We start from the raw sequence: 25,248 nt of genomic DNA, 5'->3' as shown, positions 1-25,248 counted from the left end.
TTTTAAAATGTACAGTGAAGTTATAATTGACTACAGTCTCCCCGTTGTGCTATAAAATAGTAGGTCTTACTTATTATTTCTAACTACCTTTTGTACCCATATAATAGGTAGTTTTGTATGTGTGTGTCTATGTGTACAGAGGCATTCATACACACCCCCACACTTTATTAGCTTAAAGATCAAAGCCAGGAAATCTTTCATAAGTTATTTTTAAATAATATAATTATCTTAAATAATTATTTTTCTTTGATTTTTAAATCATAAATCTAGTATTCTTTTTTGATTTTTTATTCCTTTCACCCCTTAAGCACTGTTTGAGTAGTTGAAAGAAATGGAACCAAAGATACAGCTTTTAAAAGAAGGAGGAAATTAAACATGTATTTTTATTTTCACTTGGACCAGGATATTCATAAGGGTATGTGCAAATAATAGTATATGGCTACTTATTAAAATGTATTAAAACAGAAAAAAGAATAGATATTTTTATAAAGAAAATCTTTTATAGTAGTTATTTAGTTCTCTCAAAATATTTAAATGTCTGCTTTCAGAACTAGTGGCAATCCTTTTTATAATAATAACCCTTGTGTGTACTAAACATTCAGTAATTATTAGATGAAAGAACTGTTTAAATTGCTTTAAAAACAGGGTGCAGCTCTTTTTTTTACGTTATAGAACAGAATGAAAATTTTATAAAAGATGAAGAACAGAACAGGCAAAACTAAACTATGGTATACTTACGGAATTCTTTACAGTTATTGGTAATTCAATCGTTAATTCACAATTATTTATAAAGCATCTCCAACGATGCAATTAATATGTTTTACCAGAGTAAGATATAAAATCTGCTGTTATCATAATTTAAGAAGGTTAATATATATTTTTACCTACTAGAATAAAATTATCTTGATTACTTAGAACAAATCCAAACTAACACCTGTTAAGAATCCAGGATTTTCCCTATGTGTAGTCCTTGAGTTCTTTGCAATGAAAATGGAATATACATTTTAAAGTATTTTAAATCTTATTTGCTAATATACATCTGTTCACTGAAGTTTATTTCTTAACGTTAAAAACTAGTCTTAATGATTTGAAAACCACTATGCACGTTTCCATGGAATGCAAACGAGAGCCATGCCTCACCCTGCAGTATGATTTTCATTCGGCATCCTGTTACGATGTTACTTTTACATAATTCACTACTTGGTTTATGCCATTACTTGCTTTGTTATTTATCAATATGACAGCTTGGGGTTGTTGCAATTTTATTTTTTACCTTTTTTACACAAAATGCCCTTAGAACAGTTTGGATGTTTGTGGACATAAATTGCAATATAATAATGTTATGTTTCTTTTTATGATGTGAGCTACATTGTGCATTATTAATATTAGATGATATCCATTTACAACCCTTATAAAAATTCCCTCATAAAATGCACTAATACATCACAGTGGAGTGACACTCACTCCATCAAGTAGTACAGAAACTTCATCCACAGGGCGCTGCGGCCATGGCTTCTCCCACTGTCAGGATGATGGGCAGCGCTTTATGAGAGAGAAGCTGCACACCTCATGTGGATTAGAGAAAGGTTTCTCATGACTAAAGTGTCTGCAGGTGCCCAGCAGTGCTTAATGGTCCTGATTCAGGAAATGTGCAGGAGATGATGGATTTAAAAGCTATGGTTGACACTGACTTCATTACATACAAACTTTAAGATAAAACAGAAAATGTCATGTCCAAGTCTTCAAAAGATTTCTCTGATAACTTAAAAAAAAACCGTATATGTTTATTTTTATTCAAACACATTTTTCACATAAAATATTTAGTTATTGTTATCCTTTATTATTTCCATAAATATTATGTTTTCATCAGTTGCAAAAGAGTGAATGTATTAGTTTCATCAAAGTTATTTGCAGCATGTTTTATCTATCAGTTTTTAACATTAAAATCAGTTTTTAGTCTATTAGTTTTTAAAATTTAAAATATTATGATTCTGAAAAGAGCAATATATTCAATATATACTGATAGAAATCTGTATTTGACATGTTAAATTTTTTTTTGGGGGGGGTCAGGAACTTGTAATAATCTAATAGAAGAAACACATTACCTATATAGTAGAAATTCAATAGCAAGAATGCATAATCTATGGTTTCAAATACAAGATAACTTATGCTTATTTTAAAATCACATATGTACTGGTTTCAAAAATACCTTCAATACCATTTTAAAAATTATTTAAAAATATATCTTCTTAATTATTTTCACCTGTGAGGGTATACTTATAATTTTTTCTCATAGAGTCAATGCGTTTTTAATTACTAAAACTGAAAAGTAACTATCATGACGTTGAAGAAGATTCTTGAATTTTTTTCAAGTTGCTTCTTCTTCTACTAGCATGAGCCTCATCAAGGAAAGCAATTTCCTTTTGTTTATTAATTCAGCTGTCTCCAGGGTCTAGAAGTGTGACTAACACATAATGCTTAATAAATATTTGTTGAAAAGTCAAAAATAATACCACAAGAGCCTGTGAAACAGAGTGTAATCTCAGCAATTAAGAGCAAGTAAAACCAGGCAGCATTTGCATAAGCAGTAATTACTTCATCAATGCAACCCTATGACCACCCTGACCAATGTGACTGACAGCTTTCTTGCGCATTCCCTATTCCAAGATATTTTACTTATTAACCCTTTTAATCTCCACAGGAACCCTGCGAAGTAGGCCCCATTATTGTCATCATTTTATAGAGAATGAAATTCTTCAGCCTGAATGCTGCTCAAGGTCGCATGCCTGTGGAATAGCATCTGTGACTTCAACCACTGCACTGACCTCACTTTACAAGAGCCTTAGAGGCATCAGAGGATGTGTGTACCTGAGATGTGAGACGCACTCCTATGTCAGCAGTGCACTCTGAAATCTCAGCAAACTACCCCTCTGGTGGGAGAATATCAAGGTCTCTTATCAGCATCTTGTGACTGAAGAGGTACTGTTCCTAAGACATCAAAAACTATAACCTCTACAAATATATTTCCTACACCCTATGTGTTTGCATTTCATAACTATTGCCATCTTTTATAACATCACAATTAATTTCTTGGTCCAGTTGAGTGCTAAGAAGAGCATTGCCACTCTTGAGAGAAATCTGGAACCTTCTCCTTTCTGCTAATAAGAATGTGGTAAATCACCAACTTTCTCTTTTTGTCATACATATCTGGAAATTAAATATTAATTTTGGGCTTCACAATTTTGTGAATCTGCATGTATGCTTAGTTAATTTGCTCCTCCAGGCTTTCATTACCTATTTCCTTATATGATTCTGTAGGTTTTCAGCAAGTCACAAGAAATAACTAATGAAAATAGGTTGAGAATAAATTTAATAAACTAAAGAATGGTAACTGACCTCCAGTTTCATGTCAGCCACAACGTGCGATGGAGCGCTCATGTGGACGGCTGCCTCTTATGTGTCCATCTGCTAGCTCTTATCACGACAGCATCTCATAGCTCTTACTTTGATAGATGCTTGCTAGTCCATCTCACAGCTTCCTCACAAAGCACGTTGTACCGGAGCGAGTGTGAAACTAGGTGTCTGTGAGAAAGTCTCATGGGGATAACAAAATGAACAGCAAGCCCTGCCTACAAGAGAAACTTCCTCTCTACTGAGGAAACAGCCTGTCTGCAGGACTCCTGTTATTACCAGTGAGGTCTTTGCTGTGTGCTAGGATGCCCAGGGCCTGGCAGCCCCCAGCAGAGGTGACCTGACATGGGGGTCTCAGTCACCCCTGTAACCACACAAACCCCACAAAAACAAGTGTCCCCACATGGCTCTCTTTTTTCCTTTTTTTTTTTTTGGTAAGCACATATAATTTTTACATCTCATTTATGAAATATTTGTAATTCATAGATTTCTTCCACTCATATTTTCTATTCGTACTCTTGGAACCTACCTACATATACAGGAATTATTGCAAGAAATCCATCAACATGGGGACTTTACTTCCATACATTCTACCGCGCAGCCTGAAACACACTTCTGTGAATTTGGCAAAGGGTTTCAAAAATATAGATCCTCACAGGGTCTAATGAATAGATTGAGGCATGTTGGGGGTAAGTAATTGGAAGGAAAAGTGTCATTACTGCTGTCTCTCCACCGCCTGGTGGTGATGATGAAATTACTCCTGCCCAACCCGGCTCTAATTATTGATAAATGAGCACTCTGATATTGATGTAAAAGACATATCCCCAGCATACGACATCAGTGCATGATGGCGCTCATGCTTTTAAGGGAAAGCAGCTTTCCTTTCTGGAGGCATCGATGATTTACTGAGGTCTCGTCTCCTCTTGATCCCTTCCCAGTGCTCCCATTAGCTTTAATGAAAGGAACACAACATGGGAAGCGCGCAGATAGGGAATTAGCATCATAATGTGCATTTGATTGCTAGCCACAGGTTCCACTGTTTTTACACTGCCTTCTAGAAGCCTGCGTTTCACAACAATTAGCAAATGAGAACAAGAACAAAGATGATGCACAACACCTGGACCACAAGAATTTTCCTCCTTTCCTTCAGATTTGCAAAGCGACCTTTGAACAGTAGGCAGTGCGTTTAGAGAGCTCTACTTCACAGTTAAACATGGGGCCTCGGGCCCTGATCACATTTTAGAACACCGGTGAGATTTCAGCACACTAAGAGATGGACAGCCAAATCTCAATAATGTATAGGAAGTTTTAGGCCAGGAAATTTAGGGCATCTTGTTTTCTGGGAGCGGATTGCAACGCACTCTAATTTGTTCTGGATGTAGTATCAGAGGTGCCAGTCAGGTATCACGCTGTTGTGATTGCTGTTCTAACCCATGAGAGAATGACTAAGGACACCTGGAAGAGACGTCAGTGCAGCTACGGAGGCTACCTGGAAAGGCTGCAGGAGAAGGGGCTGATAAATGTCCATGCAACTCACAGGATACAGTGTGCCTCTGGGTTAGAATGTTGTGTCACTCCAAAATTCATATACTGAAGCTATAACTCTCCAAGTCATGCTATTAAGAGCTCAGGCCTTTGGAAAACACCTACAGTAAGAAGAGATCATGAGGATGAGGCCAACACGATGAGATAATAAAAAGAGGAAGAGATTCCAGAGCTCTCTCCCCGACATGTGAAGACACTGAGAGCAAGTGCCATCTATGAGCCAGGGCGCAACGCGTACCCAGAACTGAGTAAGGTGGAAACTTGATCGTAAACTTCTGGCCTCAGAACTGTGAGAAATAAGTGTGGGTTATTTAAGCCACCATCTGTGGTATCTTGTTATGGCAATACAAACCCATGAAGACAATGTGGAGAAGCGTCTAAATTTTCAGAGCTATTTATACTGTAGGCAGCCGCAAATCAACTTTGTAAACTGAAAGGCATGCTTCATAAAGACCCTTTGTCCTTAATCATATGAACTATAGCCTCAGCCAACACTGCCAAAGTTAAATATTAAGAACTGGATTGAACAACTCACAAGTACTTCAAACTGTGTATTCCCATGGGAATGGTTCAATTATTTTAAACGACAGGTTCACCCAAGTAACATCTACTCGTAATTGATTACTTTTCTCTGTTTTTTCTAGAGAATGGGTTTTATCATTATATAGTGCTGTACTGTTTACAGAGCATTTTATAATATATAAGACAATGTTACCACTTTTCACAATCAAAATTAGCTATGCCTTATCTTATCAACCACTGGCATAGGTGGGAACTTAACTATTAGGGGAAACGGTGAACTTGCATTTTATCTGACCATATCCCAGTGCTATTCTTGTCACACTGTAATTAATATGCGTCAGGAAGAAGTTGTGAGATATTCCTGAATTTCAGCTTTAATGCATTATTTTAAGAGTTGATATATTCCTAACAACATAAAATATTCTTCCCACTCCTATGGTCAGGGAAATCTTCACATCTTACACGTTTGTGAGGATGTTTTTTGCCAAACTTCCTCACAATTTACTCTGCTCGTCTCTGCTTCTATGTTGTTTATGCCATTTAGATTTCTCGTGTCTCTGTTTGGTTTTCCACTCAAATTTGTGGTGAAAATATGTCCCCCCTTGTTAATTTGTTTCTTATGCCCCAACGATGCCTTACGTTTGGCTTACGGCTTTTCTGTATCGAATGAAAATACACAGGGGTTTCTGCCTATTGAGAATCTAGAGAATTTAAAAGAACCGTGTGACAAGAAGTAAAAAGCCCCCAAGCTTCTGAATTTCTGAATTTTCGTTTCTGCTGCAGGCAAGATTCTCACTCAGACTGGGGATACGTACCCCTTAGCCAACCACTAATGTCCCCACCCCCAGTAGTTCGCTACTTTGAAAATCCTTTCAAGTTGGCAGTGAAGGTAGAGACAGTTTTTATTTTCAGGCTAAAACTCACAATTGTTCTAAAACATCCCTGCCATTCCCAGGGGTTTTCCCATAAAGAGTAGGGGCCCTGCTGACCTCGGCCCACCTTTGTACCCACACCCAAGAGGTTCCTCAGGATTCAACTATCCTGTGGTAACCGTGATTTTTCCCACAGTCAAAAATGCCCATACTTGTAGTTGCTTCCAATGACTTGCTATTTGCATAATGCATGCTGAAATGTCGGGGGTCCTCTAGAAGGAAAACAGTGATAGTTACACTGCATGTAAAGGAGACTCCAAGAATGGGTATCTCAATAATTTTCTTCAGCAAAGAACATGCCATTTTTCTAAGTGAAGTAACTCAGGTGTAGAAAACCAAACATCGTATGTACTCACTGATACATGGGAGGCTAAGCTATGAGGACACAAAGGCATAATAATAATACAGCGTATTTAGGGGACTTTGGGGGAAGAGTGGAGGGGGTGGTGAGGGATAAAAGACAACATATACGGTGCAATGTATACTGCTCAGGTGATGGGTGCACCAGGATCTCACAAATCACCGCTGAAGAACTTACTCATGTATCCAAATACCACCTGTACCCCAATAACTTACAGAAAAAAAGTAAAAAATATATAAAAAAGAACATACAACTGTGTTTACCTAAGTCTTTCTACACCGTGTTCCATCACATCACTCATAATTTTTATTTTAAATTGTATCAGTTAGAGCAGTATTGTTCCCTTTGAGTTGTCTTTTAATTATGTCTCTTGTCATAGTTTCCTTCTCTGACGTTAATTGTGCCCCAAAGAAAGACTCTTTTGTATTTGATTTGTTCAGTCCTACATTTAATAAACATGCTTGGAGACCCTGCCATCCGACAGGGCATGTGCTTCTCAAAGTCAAGAGAAGAGGGACTTGGCAGACCCTCACTTTTCAGTGAGTAAGCAGAGAGGCGTGCACTTGCTGCAGGGAATAATGCAGCTTTATCTGTAAAGTTTCTTGTCATACAGAACTAGTTAGAATTGCCTGTAATCCCAGCACTTTGGGAGGCCGAGGTGGGAGGATCACAAGGTCAGGAGATTAAATCATCCTGGCTAACACAGTGAGACCCCGTCTCTGCTAAAAATACAAAATTTAGCCGGGCGTGGTGGCGGGCACCTGTAGTCCCAGCTACTCAGGAGGCTGAGGCAGGAGAATGGCGTGAACCCAGGAGGCAGAGCTTGCAGTGAGCCGAGATTGCGCCACTGCACTCCAGCCTGGGCGACAGAGCGAAACTCCATCTCAAAAAAAAAAAAAAATAATAATAATAATAAAAAGCTACTTAGAATTAACTACAATCTGAGCTAAAACTTAAGAGTGCCGGGATTTAAATCCTGGTCTGCATTCCTGAGTTGTGTGATACCACATAAATTACATAATCCTTCTCTGCCTCAATATTCTCATATGCAAAATGAGGATAATCCTTGTACAAACCTCCAGGGTTGTTCGTAAAATTAAATGAGCTAATATATGGAAAGCACAATAAGACATGGAATTAATAGAAAGGTCTTAACTCACATGATTACTATTAGTATATACTCCATAAGGATCGGAAAACTAATGCATCATAAATTATGTGCATACTATTTAGAATTATGTGCATTAGGATTCTGTGCACTAGAATTATGCGCATAGTCATTTAGAATTTCACTAGTATTATGAAGTACTGCTGAGAGAAAAAAAAAGACCATTAAATTATGTGGGGCAAAGATAGAGCAGATCTCAGACCAGGGTGGTGGACCGGAAGCCTCATAAGATCAGGAGGCAGAGGGAAGCACCTGGCATCTCTAGGAAGCTTAACATGGAAGGAGCTGCTCACTGATAACGGACACGATTAGAAAGAGGGCAAGAAGCCGATGGAGGATTCTGACAGGAGCACGATGGTCACTGTCATCATTGCAGCTCGATGCATACCAAGGACATTAGCGTTTTCTACCCTTGTCTTTACAATAACTCTGAAAAATAGACATTGTTATACGCACTTTGCAGATGAAAAAAAAATAAACAAACAAACTAGCCCCCGGAGCTAGTAGCCCAAGACAGCACAGCGGGATAAATCATGGGGCCGGGATTCCAATCCAAGTTGGCTGGCTCTTTTCCCCAGGAGCATTTAATGATTTAAAAGGCCTCAGACATTGTTATGCATCCTCCCACATCTTTTTTTTTTTTTTTTTTTTTTTTTTGATACGAGTCTCGCTCTGTCGCCCAGACTGGAGTGCAGTGGCACGATCTCAGCTTACTGAAAGCTCCACCTGCCAGGTTCACGCCATTCTCCTGCCTCAGCCTCCCGAGTAGCTGGGAATACAGGCACCCGTCACCACGCCTACCTAACTTTTTGTATTTTTAGTAGAGATGCGGTTTCATCGTGTTCGCCAGGTTGGTTTCGATCTCCTGATCTTGTGATCCACCCACCTTGGCCTCCCAAAGTTCAGGGATTACAGGCGTGAGCCACCGCGCCAGGCCACATCCTCTCACATCTAAAATTACCTGTAAGTCACCAGGGTAAGTACCAAGTTATCAGGAAAATACACTTACAGGACTTGGGACAGGAAACTGCCCTTGGATGCCATTTCAGGGCCATGGTGAGGGACAGCCCCAATTCTGTTTTTGATGTTTCTATTTTATTTTTTCATAAACCCCATTTATCAAACTATGTTTTTCAAACCATAGTCCACGTGTGTCACGATAGAGATCATGTGGAGTGTATTTTCAGGACAAGTTCGAATCCCATGGATTGGGGGCCAGTGCTAACTACGGTTAGATGTTCCCTTAGTCTGGTAGCGTCTGATGGGGCTGTCAACTGCAGCTCTAGGGCACATCGCAGAAAATTCTGGTCAGGAACCTCTCAGACTGCACTTGCACCCCGCCCCCTGCACAGTGAGGCCATCCTGCAAAGCCAGTGGCAAGCTTAACTTTAAATGTCACATTGATGTCCCCAATGAAATGTCACACATGCACAGAGTTTACTAAGCCAAATTACAATCCATTGCAAAAAGAAAATACTGACGACAGATGATGAGTCTCTGTTTTCCTATTTAGACTTTTCAATTCTAAAGTGCTGAGTACTTTTAGTTCTAAGATAACAAACCTAAACAGAGAGACACATTAATATATGTTTCTATAAGGTAAAGCGGCATTAAATAATGACTAGCTCATTTTGAATCCAGCAGTAATAAGTACACTATTTTGATTTTTCATCTAGGTATATTAAAAAAATATATATAGCCAAGTACAATATTTGGATTCTTCAATTCAAGTAACAAAAAATACAGCTGGGGTTTCATTTGAACAAAATGCCAAGGCTTGTTACTTGTGTTTTATGAAAACAGAATGATTTATTGGTTCATGATTCAGTGTATATATTATATATATATTTGTATGTATTTATGCGTGTGTGTGTGTGTCTGTGTGTATGTGTAAAGGGAGATCATACACACAAAAAATTGAGGGAAGAGAAGAGAAAGAGGAGCAAGAAGAAAGCCAGAAATGAAGAGAAAGTTTGAATCCATGTCCAGAAAACGAATACTTTATTTCAAGCTTAATTGTAGTACATTATAAGCCTTTGAAAATAACACATTGGAATTTGGTGAAGACTTGGGAAAGATGGATTATTCCGACACGGGGAAAATCACGCATCTCACAGGGTGGTTCTGACTACAGTTTGATTACTGTGCTCATGTTCTTAGCTTTCAAAAACACTGTGGCTTTTATGTTACTTAGGAGGGACTTGTCATGAAAAATTACACCATAGATCCTGTACTTCAGGAGAGGGTGTGATGGATGCCAGCAGAGCCTTCCTTGTCCCTTCTCACAGTTTGTGGTAAATTAGAAGGTATCTAAGAAGCACTGATGGGTTATAAATTCAAGTCCCATTTCATGCTTTACAAAATTCCCACACCATGTACAAAGCACATTTGCAGAGAATAAATTATTTTTAAAACAGGCATATGTGTCTTCATTTATTAGGGTTACAGACTGCATTGTTTTGTTTTCCTTTTTTTAATAGAAAGTAAATGAATGCACACCTACCCGCTTGTCCAGTCTTATGTGCACACACATACAAACACACATGGGCGTGCACATTCACACACTTTAGCATATAATCACTGCTCAAAAGTCTGCATCCCAAATGTTTCAAGAGCTAGATAAAACGAACACATCATTTTACTTCCTTGATTGCTCTACTATGGAATAATAACAGTTTCACTGTATTTGAAGGGGTGCCAACTTCTAGTAGGGAAGATCCTTGCATAGCAGAACTGTTGCACTCACAGAAGCTTGCTAGGTTAAGGCTACAAGTGTCATTACAGCCTCAAGAATCAAGTAACAACTTGATTCAAGAAGTTTCATTTAAAAGCCTGCCTTTAAAATGGTAAAGTGATTTCTTTTTTTTTCTTTATTTTTTTTTTTTGAGATGGAGTCTCATCCTCTCGTCCAGGTTGCACAGGGTGAGACAGCATTCTTCAATGCTGACACTGTACCCTAGGTCTGTCTGAGCATCAGATAATTTTTCTTCCCAATTCATTGTGCACTCTTGCTTTAGACATTTCAAACCATTTTGCATAGCTCAATTTTTTTTTTTTCCTAATTCTAGCCTAAAAGTTTCCCTGGCTATCCTCTGACTCCCAGTTAAGCCAGGCCCCGCCCACTCCCCTGCTTCTCTTTGCTATGTCATGCTATGCCTTTTCCTCTTCGTTATATGAAGACCCCATCTAAAAATCAAGGATCTCATATCTGGGAGCTACAAGTTCAGATGAACAGGATTTCTCAGGTCATTTGAAGGCATCACCTTAAAGTCTCTCCAAAGAGCCCTTTTTTTTAAAAACTGCCCCTGGGCCCTGTGATGGTGCAAAGACACCAGATGGAGAAAGAGCTTTATAACTTCCCTTGCCTTGCTGAGAGCATCAACATTCTCTCTAAAATCTTTCCCTTTGTTTCTAAAAGCTCAGTGAAAATTCTTCTAGGGTGTTCATTGAAATGTAGATCCCTGAGCACTGAGACACCCCCAGCCAACATTCCTAGCCAGAGGCCCTGGACATTTCAGTGTTGAACACGTTTCCAGCTCAAGGTGAAATCTGAAATATCACGGTATAGCCATGCGCAAAGCCAAGCAACTGACTTCCCTGGCTACCGAAACAAGATCCTTCTCCTTTCTTTTTCTACTCCCATGATGAGCAGACACTTATAAATTACAAATGTCTTATTCTTTCAAATTCTCATTATTTATTTTTTCCCAAGCCATGCAACATACCTAAATCACAATTTTCCTAAAGTACTGTTTTCCTTATACTATGAGATATGAGAGACAGAGTGAACATTTTACAAGCATTTTACCATGGAAAATGTATTATGTTTGAGTTTCACTCAAGGGCCTTTTAAAATGTTTAAGTGATCTCTTTTTTTTTTTTTTTTTTTTTTTTTTTTAGATGGAGTCTCACCCTGTTGCCCAGGCTGGAATGCAGTGACACGATCTTGGCTCACTGCAATCTCTGTCTCCCATGTTCAAGCAATTCTCCTGCTTCAGCCTCCCGAGTAGCTGGGATTGCAGGTGCACGCCACCATGCCCAGCTAATTTTTGTATTTTTGGTATAGAGGGCATTTCACCATGCGGTTCACGCTCCTCTTGAACTCCTGACATCAAATAATCTGCCTGCCTCGGCCTCCCAAAGTGCTGGGATTACAGACATGAACCACGGCATCCATCCAAAATATTAAAGTGATTTCTATCATTTTGTGAAAACACTGAATTGATTTCTCCCAACTTACTGGAATGTCTTTACGCACACAGCGTCTACCCAAGTTCTACGGGAGAAAGCAATCCAGTATATGCACTTCTTACCTTACACACACCGTGCCCACAGCAGCAGCACACACTCTTCCTGTGTACATGCTTCCCATGCTCAGAGGCTACACACAGCCCAGTGTTTCTGTAACATATTCTGTGATGACCTCACTGAGCAGTGCTTTCTTTCTCCTCCAAATACCCACAGCATCTTTGCACCTGCATTGCTGATTTGTTGTTTATCACACATGGCATGATAATGACTAATGGACAGAGGTATTGTCTGTCTCTGTTCCTGGCACAGCGGTAGGTTTCTGACTTTTACTTTCATATTCACCCAGCGAGATAAGTATCTTTAATCTCCTTTTTATAGTCACAAAACCAAAACTCTGGGAGTTTGACTGTAGCCCAAATGGTGCAGCTACGAAGAGGAAGGACACCAGTTTTAATTCCTCGTTCTTCTCACTTTAAGGCCAATTGTCTTTTGAGAACTGTGAAAGATGAATACGGCTTTGCTGATAAAGCAGAAAAGAGAGTTCCCAGACAGAGAAAATGGATTGAAAACAGGAAACTGCAAGTTGGAACGAGGTCACTAGCAGCATAAAGTGCAAAATGGAATCTCAATATTGACAGGACTCAGGCCAGGGCAGTCTCTGTACCATGCCAAGAAGCATAGCCTTAGCCAAACCCACAGTTCCAGATGTTAATTGATACCCTGCCAAAAAGAAATGGTTCAGGGTCCAATCTGTTTGGCACATTGCAACATCTTCTACCTGATCTCTGAGACTCACACCGAATGGTCCGACATCAAAAGACTGAGAAATCCACAACAAAGGAAACTGCTCAACTTTTCAACTCAGTGTTCTTGAAAAGAGCTCAAAATGATTTTACTTTCAACACACAGCTATTAATGGATTTGGAAACACTACTGTGCCTAGAAATATAGGGAAGCTGTGGAAATATTGTGATTTTTTTATACCCTTTTGATGTCACCTCTTATTCATAGTAATCTGCTGGGCAGTTGGGCTGGTTCAGAAAAAGAAATCAGATTCTCTGAGCCGTAAGACCCTGGTGAGTCTGTGAATCCTAAATCTGAAACTCAATATTGAAACTCGACTTTCTGGATCATCTCCATCTTGTCCCAGCAGCACATTATAAACATCGCACAGTATTTCAACAAAGACAAAAGAGCTTGCACCAAATTCCAAAATAGCATAACTACTGCAATGTTTTTCAGTTTGGAGGAAAACCTGAAATTATTATGAATGATAATTAGTTATGGTTTTAGGTCTGTGTTTGTCAAATACGTATGCCACTCACAAACACCCTAGCCTCTCACAACTCAGGCTGTGGAGCACGGAACAGCAGCACCAACCAGAGCTGAGCGATTGTCAGAGAATCTGTGGACTCACTCCAGAACTGCTAGATCACAGTCTGCATTTTGAAAAGATTCCAGTGAGTCCTGTGCACATGAAAGCTGGAGAGGAACGTTTAATAGATAACTATATAGTTCAGTCAAAATTCCACTGTGATCACATTTCATTTTTACTAAGTGATATACAGGATCTAAACTGGGATCGCATTTTGACGGGCATATACAAAAACAGCCCTGCATGTTAAACAATGATGATTATGGTCAATTATATTTCCAAACAACAAGGAAGGGTCATCATTTACGTCCTACTTTTTCTTTTGAAGTGATATTATTACTGTTGTTACTGTCACACAATTCATAACCAAAGTAAGATCAATGTTTTAAAAGTTGAGTGGAGAAGTTAACAGCTTTTATAACTCAAAAAAATTGAAGGTTATTTGCTGAACATAGACTTTTAGAACTAGATACAGGTTAAAACTACTATTCAAAACACATTCTATTTCAAAAGGTTTTTTTTTTTTTTTTCATTGAAGGGCAGAAATCTGAACTCTCTATGGCACTCTTTCTTACAGCAGTAAACGTGCAGCTAGTTATAGAAATTGCTGTGTGGGGCGGGCATTGTGCTACGGGTTTTCCAAGCGTCTGCTCATTTGGTCTAGTTAGCAGCTCTCTGAGGGATGTTGCAATCACTTCCATTCTACACACAGCGATCTGGGACTTCCAGAGCTAACCTGCTCCAGGTCATCAAGCTCAGAAGTCATAAAACCAAGACTAGAGCCCACGTCTCATTCAAACCGAGGTCTGAATCAGTCATCTTGGCTTAGCAACTATGCTTCTATGGCCTGCTCATGGAAAGGTAATGAAAAAATGAAAGAGGGCATTGCCCATCACTCTCCAAGCTAGGTAAGGACGACTTCTTAGCGTGCTGGAACCAGTTGTGGTAACAGAGACAGAAAACCTGGATTGTCTTCCAGCCAACTAATAGCACTCCTCAGGGTAGGATAAAAGACATGATCTATTTATGATGCAGCTCTTTTTTCCCCAAATAAAGGGACTGCATTAAGAGATTTCTCAGGTGCCATCTATGTTAAATTTATAATTCAAAAAAAATCAAAGCCTTTTATGATGCATATGTTTATTAAGAAATGATACTGTGATTCTCTCAAGAAATTTGAATCAGAAGAACTAAGATACTTGTACTTATTAAAGTCAAAGGTGGGAAACGTTAATATTCTAGGCCACTGCTCATTTAAAGGATGTATTAAGCTTGGATAGCGTGTGCCAACAGGAAGGAATCCAAGCAATCAAATGTCACGTTTTTTGGAGGAGTGTTGGGTTGCACAAAATTACCTTATTCTCCTAACCAGTCCTCCATGAAATTGTTCAAACTTTCAGAAGAAAGAGAAAAATTAGATATTCATGGCTTTGAGAGAAACTCTACATGAAGATATCAAAATGTAGAATTGGAACATGAGGATGTGCCAATTGGCTGATTTGAGGAATAAATGAGAGTTAAGCAGCATTATTTGAGAATGACTAAAATGGAGTGGGCACAATGGCCCTTTAGAAGGCAGAGTGTTTTTAAATGAGGAATTTATTTAACAGTGTTAATTTAGTTTTACTTTTTTATTGTTTCCACCCTTAATGGCCACATACAAAAAGAAGGAAGCGTGATTACAAAAAACAGGTATTTCATAGTTGGTGAAATAAATTTTAATCCATAAAAGAGTTTTTTTCATTGCCTACAGCTTAAATAATTTATAGGAAATGTATTTTTCAATAAAATGAGGTTAATTTGGAGAAACTGGACATGAGAGAGATATGACACCGGAGCTGTGGAGTTTATCTCTGCCCTCAGAATTGCAAGGATGGACACCGGGAATTCTGTCCTGGGATAACTACTTTTCCTACGGGTCCCATCTTTGGAGACAAGGGATGTTTTCTTTTTCTCTGTTACTCCTCAGGCTGGACAATTTTATGGAATCTTAGGGTAAAATATTACATTTGATCCATAGCTACCACCATTCAATAAATAAGAAAAATGTCCCATATTTCAAATATGTATTCTTTCAAATAGTTTTTTAACTTTATTGAAACTCTGGTATTTACTGAACCAAATTAAAGGATTGCTCTAGAATGCTATTTCTAGAATTTGTGAAGAAATCTGAAATTCAGGCTTAATTCTAGGCTATAAGATAGTCGGTGGCTTCTCAGAGTTGCAGGAGCACCTGCTGGTGAGTCCATCCCTTTCAGGAGGAAGGAGAGGGGAGGGCAGGAAATAATTCCTAGGGTATGTGCTCCTGGTAGTGAATCAGAGAGTGCAGCTGTCCCTTCATGGAGAGCCACCTTCTTTGCTGCTGGAGGTTCATTCTGACATGAAAGACTCTTCCTTCAGGGCCTTCTAGAGATGATGCTTTTCAGAAGGACAGGAGAGAAAACGTGTCTTGCAAAACCAAACCTGACCGAAACCTCTAAAACACAGCCTGCCTCCTTCACTCCACTTGTGGGGCTGTAGCATCTTTCCCAGAAAATCCTTCGCTGCCCAGTGGCTTTATCCCTGGCCACCAGCTGAGAGAAAATGTGGAGATTGGAAATTGGCTCCACAGTAGACACTGTGGAGAGGAGGCCTAATCCACCCAGGCGAAAATAAAAATATCCAGGATAAGGCATGTGAAAGACAGCCACCAATCAAATTAGAAATTCTTGGTACATTAGAATTAGCTGGTATTGAAAAAAGTTTGCATTATTTGCCTACCAAGTTTCAGGTGTGGAGGTACCTAGGTTGTGGGGTAGTCTGGGGTGGCCAGTTTTCTCCACCTACCTAAGACTTCAGTGGGTCACAGTTGCATATACAACCCTGATTAGTCACATCTTTATGCATCAGCTCCGTGGTAACATCAGCATGTCATCCATGTGCCCTCTTGGAAGCCTGATAATATCCATCATTGTTATACCCCAAAATATGCTTAACAAGCAAGTATGCTAAGATGATTACATTACTGTCTAGTTAATAATGCTAGCAAGAAACATGTAAGAGTAGCTGGTGGTGACGTCACCACACAGTAACAGAGCTGCGGAGAAATTGGAAGTGGCAGGGCGCTTTCTTTGAATGCACTAAGGCAGAACGTTGCTGAAGAAATTCTAGGATGAGAGCGGAGTGCCCACACACTGCTTTCATCTTGCTGTTTTAAAGTTAGCAAAGAAATGTGATCTCAACTTTTTTAAAAAGAGGAGGAAATATACCTTGGGACTATCTCTCTTCAAGTCTCCACTCTGCCTCTTTGCTTGTTGGATGGTTCAATATTTAACTACTTTGAAGCCTATTTTTCTCAACTATAAAATGGGAATAGTAGTATCTCCAAGTAGCAGTAGCAACTATCGTTTACATTTTCTTGTTATGTAACAAATACTCAGCGATTATTAGTAGTAAATTTTTTTTTTTTTTTTTTTTACAAAAAAATACACCATTGAAAAAACATAGAAATGGCATTTTAATTAAAAGAAGCATTCATGAATGGAGCTACAATATAATGTTAAGTATGTGCTTAGACTTTCAACTGGTATGCAGAGGTTCAAGAAAAGGAGAAAAGTGTATATAAATATATATATATATACACACACACACACACGTGTGTGTACATACATATATTATATATATTTTATATGTATATTTATAAATATTCATATTTATTTCCTGTTTATGCTATACTTGCTTCCATAAAAAAGTGTTGATGTGCATAGCTTACAAGAGGCTTGTGAAATAAAATTACTGAATCCAAATTTAAGACAGAAAATATGGGACTGGCTGTTGTGGCTCACGCCTGTAATCCCACACTTTGGGAGGCCCAGGTAGGAGAATTCCTTGAGTCCAGGATTTTGAGACCAGCCCAGGCGACACAGCAAGTCCCTGTGTCTACAAAAAATTTTAAAAAAATTAGCCAGGGTTCTGCACCTGTAGTCCCAGATATGTGGAAGGCTAAGGTGGGAGGATGGCTTGAGTCCAGGAGTTCGAGGCTACAGTGAGCTATGATAGCACCACTGTACTCCAGACTGGGTGACAGAAGGAGACCCAGTATTAACATTAAAAAATTATAAAGAAAAACACAAAAAACAAATCTCCCATTTCAACTGGTGGCATTGGAGCATTGCTGCGTGGTCTCCTCCATATTCATAAACTATGTCATTGCTTTTCCAAAACCATTTTTCTCCCGAAAGATTGAGTTGTTACCATGGGATAGGTCAAGTTCATAGAAACAAAGAAAGATGGAAACAGCCACAGTTGGATGGGGCCAAGCAGGCAAAACCAAATGCTCTGTGGGTATCTGGCTGGAGCCCTGGACCAGAAAAGACATCAGCAGAACAGCCAGAGGAAGTCAAACAGAGTCTGAAAGTGAGTTAGCAGCACTGTTACTGCATGAATTTCTTGCTACCAATAATGACACTATCGTTATGTAAGATGTTCACATGAGGGAAGCTAGGTTTAGGATATACAGCAACTCTCTGTGCTAGTTCTGCAAATTTTCTGTAAAATGAATTCAAAATAGTTAATAATAATATGAGGAGGGAGAAGATGGTGCCTCCTTACTTTAATTTTGGGGCAGGTGAGAGAAGGATTGATTTCAGGGAGTGTGTTACTCAGCGTGTTCCCCTATAATTCTCCCTTGTTAGAAATTAAATAGACACTAAGTCAATTATCAATTAAGTGACAAGTTGGGTAAACACTGGAGGCATTAACCGACCCTTCAAGGGTTCTCTGAAACTCACTCAGCTTTCTCCACTTCTCTGAAGTTTTAACTTCAGCCAATCACCAACCAGATTGATTTAATAGTAAAATTGTGCTGGGTTAATGGGAACAAAATAAACTAAGGTTACAAAACTGTCACCCCAGAGTTTCCCTTGTGAACTTGCCTACACCAGGTAGGCAAAAGGGTCCAGTTATGCTGGTTCATGAAAAATAGAGCTTACACCTTAAAAAATCATAAAGTAACAGATATTTCTCTTGAAGTCATAAGGCAGCCCTAATCCAAAGCGGAAGAAATATTCTTCCATTTACTATGGCTGATGTCTTCCAGGGAGGAAGATCACACAGCCTGTTTGCTTCACTTGCATTATTTCTGAAGTGTTCTTCTAGGTACTCTGCACGCCCCTCTAAGCATTATGATAATGGGATCGACAATAGATGCGCAGTAGGGGATTTCCATGTGGAGGCATGCAGCTGAACAAATGCACCAGGGATGCAAACACACACTAACATAAAGACAGGGTTGTGTTCACTGGGGCAAAATGGAAGGGGATGGGCGTGCCTGGCAGGGAGGAAGCCAGGATGGGGCCAACTTGGTAGCTGTGGACAGCCTGGGAAGGGACACTGAGGCTTCCAGGCTCTGTCTCGGGGAGCTGAGGCTCAGTCATAGAAGTTAAGAAATCGATGCATTTAAATTTGTGTTGGGACACATATTCAATGCATTTATTTTTATTTTCTTTTTCCTTACCTTCTCTATCCTCTACACACTCCCTGTCACAGAACGGGATGGACGCCTGGTTCTTTTGTTATATAAGTTCATATTTTAAAGAGAGTAAATGCTCCCTCAGTGTTCCCAACCAAGATTCTACAACCTTAAGCCCGTTAACCGTCATGTCTTAATTTAGAAACCACAGAGGGAGAACTCAGAAACGAAATCAATTTTCTTTCTTCTTGATATTATTAGACATACAAGTTATAGGCTACACCATCATATCTCTTCAGAAAAAAAAAACGCTTGGCTAGCTTCAGCACTACACATTTCCTTTCTAATTGCAAGAAAAATAATGACTAGACCATGCTATAAAGTGAACTACAAATGGCAACTCTCTATTAAAATAAGGGATTGGTAGGAAGCCAACCTGCATAAAATTAGAACCTGACTAGCAAAAAAAAAGTCAGTTTCATCTAATGTACATATAGCCTAAGAGGCTTAAATTACTAACCCACCGTATGCTTAATATACAGATAATTTTGGCACATGACATCATCCCCTGTATTTAGACTGCCTCCACCGCTGCCATGGCAACCCTGACTTAAAACACAGCTGAGTGGGTAATTTCACTCCAAATTAAATGAAAATAAGGCTAATCCTATTATTGTTCTTAACAATTTTCCAAGTAGCTTCTTCCTAGAGTGCCCTTTCTTGTATGTCCTTTTTTAAAAATAGATTATTGGAAAATCATATGTGTATCTGCCCTCACTCCACTAACAGTCACTCGCATCACCCTCCTGGCTCTGTGGAATGACCCTGTGCTTGGGAAGAGGTCGCAGCACCCACAATGCTCCTCGTCCCTGCCCATGCAATTCGGGAATGGGGAAACCTTTTCAATATACCAATTTGAGTCATTAAATATTTCAGAGACTGTCACTGTAAAATTACTCTAAAATAATAGTCTTTTTAAGATAAATCATATTATGCATTTGTATAGGCCTTAAAAGCATACTTCAAATTACTCTGTTTTATGTTTTAAATGTGCACCTGTAGGCTTCTATAGTTATTTAGGAGAACCATCTTTTGCTTTTCAGCTTCCACTGAAGAGTCATTGAAAGCTGAGAGTTCCACTTAAACGTAGTCCTTATGGCTGTGTCAAGATACTTCTTTTGACTATTATGATAAACATTAATGCCACGTACACACACACAAAACACTCTGTTGACCCAGCACATATGCTAAATTGCTTTTCCATCTCCACCCCGACAGTTACCTGTTCAAGGCTTTATGATCCAGCCTGCAGTTCTGAAACAGAGAAACTGTACTTCTCTGACAGGGCACTGAAGCGCAGACCTGGACTACACTGATTGGGGGGCTATACAGAGAAAGAAAAAAATGCCCTGGAGTCAGAGACCTTGAACCGGAGCTCTGCCAAGGGCTCCATCAGCTTTGCCATCTCTTGTCCTCTGCACATCTCAGCTTTATTTTTAAATCTACAATAGATAAAGGGATAATACTAGATAACAGTAAGAATAATGACCCTACAGGGCTTTTGCGCCAAGCAAACAGGACAATATAAGTCATTGTAAGAATACAAGTATAAACACAACTCTAGCCCTGGCTAATTATAGCTATTTGAAGAGAGCAGCTAAGCTAACAGGCAACAGAGTTTACTAGACACGAAGGCACACAGGGTCATAGTTACCACTGATAACTTTCCCACCAACTTCCCTAGCAAATACCTAGAGAGATGCCAGTGATGTAGAAGATGTCTTCCAGCCTGGATCCAGGCACCAAGAAGGCAGTGGTAGTCTCTCTGGCTAGCTGTGCTGATATTCTCTCTATGACAAGGGTGATCAGTTGTTGCCATAAAGTGCTACAGTGGTCCCATCAACTTTTCAGAACACGCTTCTCATCACACTCATGATCTGTACTTTCTGACATAAACTAAGTTTGTTTGGCAAAAGCTGCCACTGATCATAGGTCCTAGAATCACTAACAAATCGGCCTCACTTGCTTCTACCTCTCTCCCAACCTGACATCTTACCAGCAAGGCGTGCAGTCAATGCCCAATACCTCTAGACTCTCCTAAAGACAAGACCTTTAACATTAAGCATATAAATTCTTAGAATCAGTAGCTGTATATTTTATACTTCAATGATTTTCTGAAAACCACAATAATTTCAAAGCTAGAAAGAGGTTAGATCACTTGAATATCCTTAAATGATTAGCAGAGAATATGCACTAAAGACATGTTGAATAAATTCATTTTTAAGATTTTTTTTTTTAGCACAGGCTTTTTACAAATAGACTTGTCTGAAGTCATAAGCATTGCTTTTGGCAGAACCTATGGTAGAACTTAGGTTATCCAGCTCTCGGCTCAGCTTTTGTTTCCATGAACTCTAATGTTAGACATAGTGAGATAGGTAATAATTTAAACAAATTCCTGAGGGTTTAGAGTTAAAATTGTACAACATACATTAAGTAGATGGGTCCTGGCTCATCCAAAAGTGTTTTTCAGCATGAATAAAATTGAAAACAAAGACAATCTAGGTAGAATTTGTTTGGTTTCTTACTCCCTCCTATTTGGAATAACATGTAACACAAGCACAATAAAATGAGCCAGGAAAGGACTTCTCCGTGAATAGGAATCCTCTGCATTGTGCCTTGTGATTTGGAAAACAAAGCACAATTCAATTCAATTCCAATAATTGGTTTAAAACAGGTGGTCATATTTACAATATGTTTCATGTTTGACCTGTTTGTCCGTTAGCCTTCGTACTGAAATGCAAACTGCAACCTGTCGACCTGTTCGCAGTCGCTCATTTCATTTTCCTCTTCCTACTCATAAATGGCCAACAGTTCCTCTGGGTCTACCTGAGTTTCAACATACCTATTCTTGTTTAGTCATATTTCACGATCTAAAACAGATAACTGAAGCCGTTTTAAAGTGTTCAGATTTAAAATAACAACAACAACAACAACACAATTTAACAAGCAACAAATGACTTAATTCAAGATAGAAGTCAAGGCTTTAAGCATCTATGCTATGCTTTTAAGTCTCTCAAATTGCACTTATGGACACAAACAAAACTGTTCTTGCGATCACGACCATCAAACCTAAATAGGCGGTACTTCATTAGCCCTTGTTTTCCTTTGTCTCTACGAGGGTACACACCACAGAACTGACCATCCTGTGGTTAATTTCATACATACGTTGGACTAGGATGTGTGTTAAGTTATTCTGCCTTTGAGGATCTTGTAGTCACAGGCATTTCCCCATAGGTGGCTACAGTATGTGGTACACAGTCTTCATGAAGAAAAAGGAATGCACAGTCCTATATCTGCAGCAGTTTGTCAATGCTTCGTAACGTGAGATAAAGGAAAATAAACAATCTAAAAATCTCTGCTCACAGTGAAACAGCTCCAGACCAAACCCAAAACTAACTCACCTTAGTTTCTTTAAAAGAGTCCAAGAATGGGAGCACTGTAGTTCAAGCACACAGATAACTTCCCGAGCTCCAAACACCAGCACAAAGACATCTTAGAAACTTTGAAATCAGTCACAGTAAAGCTAACTCTTTCAGAGCCAAAAGAGCAAGGCAAAAAAAGGAACACTCATGCTTGCCCATGAACGTCCAGAGACAAGCAATTCTTGAAGCTCGCTGGGGGAAAAATGGGGAAAACACACCTGTATCCTTTGTGGCATCTCTTCCTGGGACTTACCATATGGATGGAGCTTCCGTGCCACTGATCTCTAGGAAATCATATCCTTCTTCTAGCTGAAAGTCAGTGAAGACCAGCGCAATGGTGTCCCCGGGCTCAGCCACAATGGTCCAGGTGCAGTCCGCGTTGTTCTCGTACTCTGAAGGGAAATGCGGGCTGGAGATGGAGCTGATGGTTCCGCGTAAGGTTCCTCCGCAGGCTCCCTCAGCTGCAGGGGCAGAAGCAGAAAGAAGGCATCACGTTTCAGGATGGTTTTCATACACGAGTGTGTCCACCAAGTGTCACTCTTGATCAGCGACAAATATTTCCCGAACCCAAAACTGAGACACTCAATCTGAAAAAGAACATTTTGGTATGTGAATGAGTTCTATGAAAAGGCTTACAAGAGTCTAACATTTAAATAGGACTATTAATTGAATGGCCATTATGGGAAACATGGAATGGTGCCTTTTCTAAAACGTGGAAAGTGTAGTAGCCATGTACCTGACATGGATAGGCAGCCTAACAAGATTTTCAGAGATTTTCTCCATATCCTGGAAGATGACACTATTTAAGCAACATTTTGAGACTTAGAAACATGTGGGCGTTTATTCATGGATGCCTGGCTTTGAGAATACTGTGCTCTTAAAAGAAATGGTTGCCCTAAATTTATTTTCTATAAATTTCGGATTAATTTTGGTTTTGAATTTCAGACAGCTATTCAGTAACATAACAGAGGCACATCACCTCATAGAAAGGTTCTGAGTAGAAAATAGTTGCATGAAACTTAAAGTGGAATATCTTAGAAATGCAATCAGTGAAAGGCCAGTAAAGATAAAAGTGCATTTAAAATACAAACTAACATTTAAAAAATTATGGGTTAGAAAGGAAACAGATCTTGGAAAATTTGCTGTACAGTAAAAAAGCTTTTTTGGTACATTTATATTATCTATTACGAAACATTATGGGCATATCAAACTATATATAGTTTATATATACAAGATATAAACTATAAGACAGTTTATATATATAACATATAAACTATATGATATACAGTTTACATACTACATATAGCTATCTTATATATATAAACTATATATACTATATATATCTATCTTACATATATAAACTATATATACATGCGAGAGAAGTATTTTAAAATAACATGTTTTAAAGCATGTTTTTTAAAATTTCTTCCTTCCCTCCTTTCTTTCTTTCCTCAGATACTTCCTATCCATCATGTATATTTAACAGTGATTAATTCTGATACTGCGGTGTGGATGATATGTCAAAGTCAGCCTGTTACCAAGATGGGGGGAGTTTGCTGTAAGCAGAGGTCATGTGACCGGCCTGAGCGCTTACAAAGTGCATGTCTTCGACCCTACCCACCCTCTCTCCACCAAAATTACAGCAAAGTGAGAGGAACTGACCTCTTTTTATTAACCCTTCCCAAGTTGCACGTTCCAATGTTTCTTTCATCTTTCGGAGATGTTCGTTTTATTTTGGGAGGATCTAAGCCTCACAAAAATGTCAAAATAGAACCCACCTTGTTGGCAACAGTAAGAGGGTGATATAGGTCCCTTCCAATTAGCTGCCTTCAGTTTACTCAGAAGAATGCCAGGGGCATAGGGGTAGTTGACAGCACATGGTTTTAGTTCCCAGAGTTTGGAGTATTGCATTTTGCATCCCTCCTACGGGATACCAGGCTGGTCTACACACTAGGCATTCTCATGCTGTTTATATCAACTAATGCTAACGGCAGCTTTAGAGTGGACGTCTTTGAGAGGTACACTTGGAGGAAAATTGCTACCTTCAAATATCAATGAAATCAAGACTACATTACGGATGGGTCTTCTCATGTTTTAATAGTTGGTCCAACTGTGATGCCCATCCAAAGCACATGACATTGTGGAAAAGGCTGCCCATGTTTTGTAGGACATCTCAGGAAACTCATTTTTGAGATCCCAAATTTATTTTAAAATTAATAATTATTAAATGTACAGATTATAAAAATTCTGCTATCACGGTATTGTTTCCTTTTAAAAGTGCAAAACGGAACACGAATAAAAATAACTGTGTATATACTGCAATTTGAAAACTGCAAAAATAGTTCCTGTGCCCACTACCAAATGTCTTTCCTGCCCCCTGCCCTCCATGGGCACCACTGTGCAAGCACACACACATCCCTGGTCAACTGAGACCCAGCTCCACAACTGCCCAGCTCGCCACAATTTTTATTACATTCTTGGGAACAGCTACTAGGAATGTTATCATACATATACATTTCCCTGTCAAAACTGTATTTTTGAAAATAGAGATAAAAATCAGTGCCATATAAAAATAAGAGGAAGTACATATTCCAGTCATGAGGAAAAATATAGTGGCTACTATTGAGATTCAGACATTGTGCAGAATTCAGCTCTAAGCACCTTGGGTTGGGATAATGCTGAATCAGGTTAACAACTAAAAGTGACACATACTTTATGTTGTTTTTCTTTAAACCCAAATATAAATATCCCC

General features: G+C 39.0%; 1 protein-coding gene across 2 annotated transcripts in view; it reads right to left on the bottom strand.

Moving 5' to 3' along the window:
- The window catches only part of CSMD1 (CUB and Sushi multiple domains 1), a 2,032,824-nt gene that overhangs the window by 1,014,922 nt on the left and 992,654 nt on the right, over positions 1 to 25,248 (bottom strand). For both annotated transcript variants that reach the window (XM_055289255.2, XM_055289263.2), the window contains exon 5: positions 22,750 to 22,957. In XM_055289255.2, coding sequence (XP_055145230.2) covers positions 22,750 to 22,957 — 208 coding nt within the window. The remainder of the gene's footprint in view (positions 1 to 22,749; positions 22,958 to 25,248) is intronic.

This window comes from Symphalangus syndactylus, chromosome 1 (genome assembly GCF_028878055.3).
Source record: "Symphalangus syndactylus isolate Jambi chromosome 1, NHGRI_mSymSyn1-v2.1_pri, whole genome shotgun sequence".
NCBI lineage: Eukaryota > Metazoa > Chordata > Mammalia > Primates > Hylobatidae > Symphalangus > Symphalangus syndactylus.
This window is presented reverse-complemented; position numbering and strand designations above follow the sequence as displayed.